This window comes from Panulirus ornatus, chromosome 32 (genome assembly GCF_036320965.1).
Source record: "Panulirus ornatus isolate Po-2019 chromosome 32, ASM3632096v1, whole genome shotgun sequence".
NCBI classification, from domain to species: domain Eukaryota; kingdom Metazoa; phylum Arthropoda; class Malacostraca; order Decapoda; family Palinuridae; genus Panulirus; species Panulirus ornatus.
The window spans coordinates 5,191,615-5,201,614 of NC_092255.1; the positions used below are offsets into that span (position 1 = coordinate 5,191,615).

The window sequence follows — 10,000 nt, forward strand, 5'->3', positions numbered from 1 at the left end:
GAGGTGAGGTGAGGTTGAGGTGAGGTTGAGGTTAGGTTAGGTTGAGGTGAGGTGAGGTTGAGGCGAGGTTGAGGTGAGGTGAGGTGAGGTGAGGTTTAGGAATTGTACTGTGGTTATGAGACTTGGTCGCCATCTCTCGCGTCAGCGAGGTAGCGCCTGGAAACAGTCGAAGAACGACCCATCCCCACACACACACAGAGAAATATATATATATATATATATATATATATATATATATATATATATATATATATATATATATATATATATATATATATAGTGCTACAGTACTCCGCCTTCATGAGATGTGGCTAGGCTGTAGTGAGGAATACAGTCCAGTCAAAAAAATAAATTAATCTGAATCCCAAGGAGTCCACATCTCCCCTGAGCTACAAAAAGATTTTGAGTGATCGGGGCCTGAACATGCAGGAGGGTGAGAGGCGTGCAAGGAATAGAGTGAATTGGAACGTTGTTGTATACCGGGGTCGACGTGATGTCAGTGGATTGAACCAGGGCATGTGAAGCGTCTGGGGTAAACCATGGAAAGTTGTGTGTGTGTGTGTGTGTGTAACAAGGTGTTAAGGTTGTTCGTAAAGAAACTACATCATACAGTTGTAGATTTATTGGATACATCAAGTATTGAATATTTACCTCAAATGATTTACATTAACATTAACCGAAGTGATTAACATTATCATCAAAACAAATATCTTCCATTTAGTGTTGTCCATCAATCATTGTGATCCCTGGAAGATGTCTAGCTGGAAATTGGAAAAAAAAAATCCAAATTTAATTTAGTTTTTAGATGTTTAGATGTTTAAATTTTTAAATTTAAAAGAAAATCCAAATTCAATTTGATTTTTAGATGTTTAAATTTTTGAATTTAAAAGAAATGCAAATTTGATTAAATTTTTAGATTTTTAAATTTTTCAATAAAAAAAATCCAAATTTGATTAAATTTTTAGATTTTTAAATTTTTCAATGAAAAAAAAATCCAAATTTAATCAAATTTTTACATTTCTGAACTTTTTAGATTTAGAAAAAAATATATTTTTTTTTGGGTGGGAGTAAAGTAAATGTAATTGAGAGGCTTCAAGGCACCTGTGGTTGTATGATCCCCTCCTGCTGCGCCGCCTGCAGCTGGTACTGACGCAGCTGCTCTGCTGTGACCTCGACGCCGTACTCCTCGGCGTAGGGCAGGGCCACCGTGAAGCGTGACCTGCCGTTGGGGTCGACCACGAACTCCGGGGGAGCCTGCTCCTCCACTATCTCTGGGTGGAAACCCTTCTCATCTGCCCTGTAGCTGTGTGTGTGTGCCAAACGTGTCCCCATTACTCATATATATATATATATATATATATATATATATATATATATATATATATATATATATATATATATCCCGCCCCACAGGAAACACCTTTGCTATCTCCAGCCTCTGCGAGGTAGCGCTAGGAAAAGACAACAAAGGCCACATTCGTTCACACTCAGTCTCTAGCTGTCATGTGTACTGCGCCGAAACCAGAGCTCCCTTTCCACATCCAAGGCCCCACAAAACTTTTCGTGGTTTACCTCAGACGCTTCACATGCCCTGGTTCAATCCATTGACAGCACGTCGACCCCGGTATCCCACATCGTTCCAATTCACTCTATTCCTTGCACGCCTTTCACCCTCCTGCATGTTCAGGCCCCGACCGCTCAAAATCTTTTTCACTCCATCCTTCCACCGCCAATTTGGTCTCCCACTTCTCGTTCCCTCCACCTCTGACACATATATCCTCTTGGTCAATCTTTCCTCTTTCATTCTCTCCATGTGACCAAACCATTTCAAAACACCCTCTTCTGCTCTCTCAACCACACTTATTTTATTACCACACATCTCTCTTTCATTTCTTTCTCGATCAAACCACCTTACACCACATATTGTCCTCAAACATCTCATTTCCAGCACATCCACCCTCCTCCGCACAACTCTAACTATAGCCCACGCCTCGCAACCATATATCTGTTGGAACCACTATTCCTTCAAACATACCCATTTTTGCTTTCCGAGATAATGTTCTCGCCTTCCACACATTTTTCAACGCTCCCAGAACTTTCGCCCCCTCCCCCACCCTATGATTCACTTCTGCTTCCATGGTTCCATCCGCTGCCAGATCCACTCCCAGATATCTAAAACACTTCACTTCCTCCAGTTTTTCTCCATTCAAACTCACCTCCCAATTGACTTGACCCTTAACCCTACTGTACCTAATAACCTTGCTCTTATTCACATTTACTCTTAACTTTCTTCTTTCACACACTTTACCAAACTCAGTCACCAGCTTCTGCAGTTTCTCACATGAATCAGCCACCAGCACTGTATTATCAACAACTGACTCACTTCCCAAGCCCTCTCATCCACAACGGATTGCATACTTGCCCCTCTCTCCAGAACTCTTGCATTCACCTCCCTAACAACCCCATCCATAAACAAATTAAACAACCATAGAGACATATATATTGGCAGGTGGCCCCGCACCCAGGACTCACTTCACGGTTTGGAGGATGCCGTCTGAGCGGAGGAAGCTGTACGACCCCTGCACGTGCCCCTGTTCGTCCCCCTGGGCCACGTGCGCGTAGCGAACCCCACGCATCTCGTCGTCAATGTTGAAGCGGAAGTTGAATGGTTGCTAAGGGTGGGGGGGGGGGGGGGGAAGAGAATATAGGGAGGTGGTTAGTTAGTTAGCTCTCTCTCTCTCTCTCTCTCTCTCTCTCTCTCTCTCTCTCTCTCTCTCTCTCTCTCTCTCTCTCTCTCTCATCATCACCATCATGATAATAGTGATGATGATTAAGGATAGTAATTAAGATAATGATAATTGTAATAATGATAATAATGATGACTATTCTTTATGATAACAACGACATTTTCGAAGTGATGATAATGATAGTAATTAAGAAAATGATAATTGTAATGATAATAATAATGTCGACTTTGCTTTATAATAACAATGACATTTTCGAAGTCTGTCAGTAGCCAAACGCTGGAACACTTCGAAGCAAAAAATGGATCATTGTGGAGGGGAGAAAGTGGATGGTTCATGTGAAACAGTATTGACATACGATGCTACACAAGAGTCTAGCCCTTGTTAACGACCTTCACGGTAGTTAAGGGGTGGGGATGGATGGGGAGGAGGGTCTGTTGTCCCAGAGGTCTATCCCGTGTCGGGTATGGGGGCTGAATGGGCCCTTCTAGGTGCTTAACTGTACTGCAACCCTGGGGACGAGGGATCTCTCTAGTGATGGCAGGAAATGACGGTGGCGGGGAAGATGATAAGGATGAGGATGATAATGATGTGTGTGTGTGTGTATGTGTGTGTGTGTGTGCTTACCGCTGGCACCCGTAGTTCCTGGTCGCTAAACTGTCGCTCCGACCCGATGTCTGTGTCTCTGGGCTCGCCCGCCCGGAGGTGCGCCCCGAAATTTCGTGCCGATGCGCTGCTGGCCTGCGCCGTTGGGTGCTCCGTGTCCTGGTCCTCGAGCCTGGCTCTCGAGGGCGTCTCCTGGGGCGCCGCCCACACCCCGACCAACGCCAGCGTCAGCAGTATCACCGTCTGGAATACAGAGACATACGTACATACATGTTGTTATGGGTCGAATGTTATCATAAATGGAAAACGGAATGTAGTGACCGCTGTCATAAATGGAAAACGGAATGGAGTGACCACTATCTTAAATGGAAAACGGAATGGAGTGACCACTATCTTAAATGGAAAACGGAATGGAGTGACCACTATCGTAAATGGAAAACGGAATGGAGTGACCACTATCTTAAATGGAAAACGGAATGGAGTGACCACTATCATAAATGGAAAACGGAATGGAGTGACCACTATCATAAATGGAAAACGGAATGGAGTGACCACTATCTTAAATGGAAAACGGAATGGAGTGACCACTATCATAAATGGAAAACGGAATGGAGTGACCACTATCATAAATGGAAAACGGAATGGAGTGACCACTATCTTAAATGGAAAACGGAATGGAGTGACCACTATCATAAATGGAAAACGGAATGGAGTGACCACTATCATAAATGGAAAACGGAATGGAGTGACCACTATCATAAATGGAAAACGGAATGGAGTGACCACTATCTTAAATGGAAAACGGAATGGAGTGACCACTATCTTAAATGGAAAACGGAATGGAGTGACCACTATCTTAAATGGAAAACGGAATGGAGTGACCACTATCATAAATGGAAAACGGAATGGAGTGACCACTATCATAAATGGAAAACGGAATGGAGTGACCACTATCATAAATGGAAAACGGAATGGAGTGACCACTATCATAAATGGAAAACGGAATGGAGTGACCACTATCTTAAATGGAAAACGGAATGGAGTGACCACTATCATAAATGGAAAACGGAATGGAGTGACCACTATCTTAAATGGAAAACGGAATGGAGTGACCACTATCTTAAATGGAAAACGGAATGGAGTGACCACTATCATAAATGGAAAACGGAATGGAGTGACCACTATCTTAAATGGAAAACGGAATGGAGTGACCACTATCTTAAATGGAAAACGGAATGGAGTGACCACTATCTTAAATGGAAAACGGAATGGAGTGACCACTATCATAAATGGAAAACGGAATGGAGTGACCACTATCTTAAATGGAAAACGGAATGGAGTGACCACTATCTTAAATGGAAAACGGAATGGAGTGACCACTATCTTAAATGGAAAACGGAATGGAGTGACCACTATCTTAAATGGAAAACGGAATGGAGTGACCACTATCATAAATGGAAAACGGAATGGAGTGACCACTATCATAAATGGAAAACGGAATGGAGTGACCACTATCATAAATGGAAAACGGAATGGAGTGACCACTATCTTAAATGGAAAACGGAATGGAGTGACCACTATCATAAATGGAAAACGGAATGGAGTGACCACTATCTTAAATGGAAAACGGAATGGAGTGACCACTATCTTAAATGGAAAACGGAATGGAGTGACCACTATCATAAATGGAAAACGGAATGGAGTGACCACTATCTTAAATGGAAAACGGAATGGAGTGACCACTATCTTAAATGGAAAACGGAATGGAGTGACCACTATCTTAAATGGAAAACGGAATGGAGTGACCACTATCTTAAATGGAAAACGGAATGGAGTGACCACTATCTTAAATGGAAAACGGAATGGAGTGACCACTATCATAAATGGAAAACGGAATGGAGTGACCACTATCATAAATGGAAAACGGAATGGAGTGACCACTATCATAAATGGAAAACGGAATGGAGTGACCACTATCATAAATGGAAAACGGAATGGAGTGACCACTATCATAAATGGAAAACGGAATGGAGTGACCACTATCATAAATGGAAAACGGAATGGAGTGACCACTATCATAAATGGAAAACGGAATGGAGTGACCACTATCTTAAATGGAAAACGGAATGGAGTGACCACTATCTTAAATGGAAAACGGAATGGAGTGACCACTATCATAAATGGAAAACGGAATGGAGTGACCACTATCTTAAATGGAAAACGGAATGGAGTGACCACTATCATAAATGGAAAACGGAATGGAGTGACCACTATCATAAATGGAAAACGGAATGGAGTGACCACTATCATAAATGGAAAACGGAATGGAGTGACCACTATCTTAAATGGAAAACGGAATGGAGTGACCACTATCTTAAATGGAAAACGGAATGGAGTGACCACTATCTTAAATGGAAAACGGAATGGAGTGACCACTATCATAAATGGAAAACGGAATGGAGTGACCACTATCTTAAATGGAAAACGGAATGGAGTGACCACTATCTTAAATGGAAAACGGAATGGAGTGACCACTATCATAAATGGAAAACGGAATGGAGTGACCACTATCATAAATGGAAAACGGAATGGAGTGACCACTATCTTAAATGGAAAACGGAATGGAGTGACCACTATCATAAATGGAAAACGGAATGGAGTGACCACTATCATAAATGGAAAACGGAATGGAGTGACCACTATCTTAAATGGAAAACGGAATGGAGTGACCACTATCTTAAATGGAAAACGGAATGGAGTGACCACTATCTTAAATGGAAAACGGAATGGAGTGACCACTATCTTAAATGGAAAACGGAATGGAGTGACCACTATCTTAAATGGAAAACGGAATGGAGTGACCACTATCATAAATGGAAAACGGAATGGAGTGACCACTATCATAAATGGAAAACGGAATGGAGTGACCACTATCTTAAATGGAAAACGGAATGGAGTGACCACTATCTTAAATGGAAAACGGAATGGAGTGACCACTATCTTAAATGGAAAACGGAATGGAGTGACCACTATCTTAAATGGAAAACGGAATGGAGTGACCACTATCTTAAATGGAAAACGGAATGGAGTGACCACTATCTTAAATGGAAAACGGAATGGAGTGACCACTATCTTAAATGGAAAACGGAATGGAGTGACCACTATCTTAAATGGAAAACGGAATGGAGTGACCACTATCTTAAATGGAAAACGGAATGGAGTGACCACTATCATAAATGGAAAACGGAATGGAGTGACCACTATCATAAATGGAAAACGGAATGGAGTGACCACTATCTTAAATGGAAAACGGAATGGAGTGACCACTATCATAAATGGAAAACGGAATGGAGTGACCACTATCTTAAATGGAAAACGGAATGGAGTGACCACTATCATCGGGTGGTGGGGGGGGGGGGGGGGGGGGTGCCGAGTGTGGTGGCGGAGGGAAAGGAAGAAGTTCAGGTGTTTTTGGAAGAAGAAGAGGAATTGGACTCTGGCGTAGGAGGCAGTGCGCTTGCTGAGAGAGAGAGAGAGAGAGAGAGAGAGAGAGAGAGAGAGAGAGAGAGAGAGAGAGAGAGAGAGGCCGCAAGTAGGGAAAGCTTGGGAGATCGGACCCCCGATGCCCCACATGGGAAGTGAGGAGGTATTCCAAGACTGGGGGACTGAAGGCTCTGGAGAGGTTGGAATGATGAGTATGCTTTGGAAAAGTGAAAATAGACGAGCAAGCACAGGCGCTGCTTCTGAAGCAGGTTCCATCAAAACATTTTATGATGTATGCCATGTGTTCCACACAACTTGCTTGTGCACTGAGGGAGGAGGGAAATCCATTGTGAACTGTAGGAATATATATATATATATATATATATATATATATATATATATATATATATATATATATATATATATATATATATATATTGGAAAGGATCACAATTTTACGCCTGATCAAGTATATTCCTATGAGTCCACGGGGAAAATGAAACAGGACAAGTTGCCAAGTGCACTTTCGTGTCATAATCACATCATCAGGGGTGACACAAGCGAGACATATAACAAGCCACTTGATATACGACGAAGAGACGTGGCTAGGACAGCCATAACATTGGGGTAAACAAGTGTTTACCCCAATGTTAAGGTCAGAGAACATAGTCATACTTAGGAACTAACCTTCATGTTGTTTAGCACCTTCTTGTATGTGGGGGAGTTGGAGAGGGCGTCACAAGGCGTGTTCCTCCGTCAAGCTGCCAGCGTCAACTGCTGCCCTGCTTGACCCACGGCCCCCTTTATATACCCCTCCATAGACCCCCGTGAGGGGAAGGAGTTGCCAGAGGTGGCCATTTTGGACATCCTTCCAAAGGCGGCGGTAAGGTACACTTTGGTGTGGCTCTCAGTTGGATTTTTGGGCCTTAGTGAGGTGACCTGGGTCAAGTGAATGTTAGGGGGAGGCGTGTGTGACCTCGCGTGACCGACCTAGGGCGACCTGCTCGTTACCACATGATGTTTAAAGGCAATACACAGGAGTGCTTGGAGCATGGAGGTTCGTGGCGCTGCCTCGCCAAAGCGGGCAACGGCCATAAAGAAAACGGGCACCAGAAACCCTTCTTTCGGAATATATATATATATATATATATATATATATATATATATATATATATATATGTAAGGAGAGTGATTGTATATAATGTACTGTATGTTTATTATATTAATTATATCAATGTATATTTTTTCCTCCATATTTATATAGTTTATTTTATGCGTAGGATTAAAGATGGCGTGTTGAAGATCACGAACATTGTGACATTTTCTTTGAAGACGCATGGAAAATGGGATGCACGATGGTTGTTCAAAAAGTGTGAGGAAGATGATTGTAGGGGAGATGGTGTGTATGGTTGTGGTAGTGTGGTGGTGGGGAGGAGAAGATGGGGTGGTTGTGGTAGGGGAGGACAAGATGTGGTGGGGAGATGGGGTGGTTGTGGTGGGGACAAGATGGCGTGGTTGTGGTGGAGAGGACAAGATGGGGTGGTTGTGGTGGGGAGGAAAAGATGGCGTGGTTGTGGTGGGGAGGACAAGATGGGGTGGTTGGGGTGGGGAGGGAAGATGAGGTGGTTGTGGTTGGGAAGGGAAGATGAGGTGGTTGTGATGGGGTCAAGATGGGGTGGTTTTGGTGGGGACAAGATGGCGTGGTTGTGGTGGGGAGGACATGATGGAGTGGTTGTGGTGGGGAGGGGAAGATGGGGTGGTTGTGGTTGGGAAGGGAAGATGAGGTGGTTGTGATGGGGTCAAGATGGGGTGGTTGTGGTAGGGAGGACAAGATGGGGTGGTTGTGGTGGGGAGGACAAGATGGGGTGGTTGTGGTAGGGAGAAGATGGGGTGGTAGTGGTGGGGAGTGTGTTGGGGGAGAAGATGGGGTGGTAGTGGTGGGGAGTGTGTTGGGGGAGAAGATGGCGTGGTTGTGGTAGAGAGGACAAGATGGGGTGGTTGTGGTGGGGAGAGGAAAAAAGACTTTATTATTATTATTATTATTATTATTATTATTATTATTATTATTATTATTATTATGGTCGGGGAGGAGAAAATGTACGAAAAGCAGGAAGGGTAATTATCTCCCCCAGGCGGGGGTGGGGGGAGGTAAAGAGTGGGGAGTGGGGAGAATGTGGGGGGGTGTCGTCCAGGTGAGGTCAAGGGTCATACTTTCACTGGCGGAAGTGAAAGGACACGTCAGGTCATAGCAAAACATGACCTCTCTCTCTCTCTCTCTCTCTCTCTCTCTCTCTCTCTCTCTCTCTCTCTCTCTCTCTCTCTCTCTCTCTCTCTCACTCTCCCTCTCCCTCTCTCACTCTCCCCATCTCCCTACCCCATCTCCCCTACCCCGCCCCCGCCCCCTGGGGCCAGACCAGCCCCTTATCAGCCCCTTATCAGATAACAAGGTCGGACGGGCCATCTGTCGGAGTTAAGTCATCTAATACTCGTTATCTCCCATTTATACTTAATTTCCTCTCTAAAGTAATTCATGATAAGGACTATAATGTAATTCACCGACCCGATTACATACTTAATTGGCTCCGTAAAGTAATTCACCATAAGGAATTTAATGTAATTCACCACCTCGAGTCCATACAAAGGAGGTTCCCTTGGTTTTGGACACCAGCAGAAGTCGTCGACGGAGGCGAGGTAGCGCACCCACCTCAGAGCCACTGGTACATCTGCGCGCCCCCCTGGGCTCCTGACGGGGATGTGGACGAGGCTGGTGAAGTCCACTCCTCCCGAAGGATCCTTGGGCCAAGATGTTTCAACCCTATGAGGTGGACTACGTCGTCCACCCAAACCAGAACCACTTGAAGGCGTCGATGGAGCTCAAAAGGGCATTCGTTCCTATAGACGGATGTACTGTACCCGGACAACTGTACGGGTTGTGATTCTATATTGCCACAACCTGGGGCTTGTGTTGTGATGTAACCTGTCATCCTGTGTGTGTGTACATCCCCATGTCTACATACCATGTACGTGTGCGTGTGTGTCTGTATCACCATGTCTACATTTCATGTACGTGTTTGTGTGTCTGTATCACCATGTCTACATTTCATGTACGTGTTTGTGTGTATGTATCTCCTTGTCTACATCTCATGTACGTGTTTGTGTGTATGTAT

General features: G+C 44.0%; 2 protein-coding genes across 3 annotated transcripts in view; one reads left to right on the top strand and one right to left on the bottom strand.

Annotated features, from left to right (window-relative positions):
* Nucleotides 1-10,000, top strand: part of LOC139759005 (tyrosine-protein phosphatase non-receptor type 13-like) — a 260,354-nt gene that overhangs the window by 239,362 nt on the left and 10,992 nt on the right. The gene's annotated exons all lie outside the window — the stretch shown is intronic.
* On the bottom strand, nt 608-7,676 carry LOC139759004 (uncharacterized). The gene is made up of 5 exons (XM_071680886.1): nt 7,521-7,676; nt 3,372-3,593; nt 2,533-2,672; nt 1,102-1,303; nt 608-761 (listed from the first exon to the last, which is right to left on the bottom strand). The coding sequence occupies exons 1-5, from the start codon at nt 7,524-7,526 to the stop codon at nt 735-737; spliced, it is 597 nt and encodes a 198-aa protein (XP_071536987.1). The 5' UTR covers nt 7,527-7,676; the 3' UTR covers nt 608-734.

What these genes read in the sequence shown, in the direction of transcription:
- LOC139759004 (XM_071680886.1), bottom strand. An exon ending in GGCATCCTCCAAACCGTGAA is followed by an intron (nt 1,304 to 2,532) that starts GTGAGTCCTGGG and finishes ACACACACACAG; the next exon opens with CTACAGGGCAGATGAGAAGG. An exon ending in AGGGGATCATACAACCACAG is followed by an intron (nt 762 to 1,101) that starts GTGCCTTGAAGC and finishes TCCAATTTCCAG; the next exon opens with CTAGACATCTTCCAGGGATC.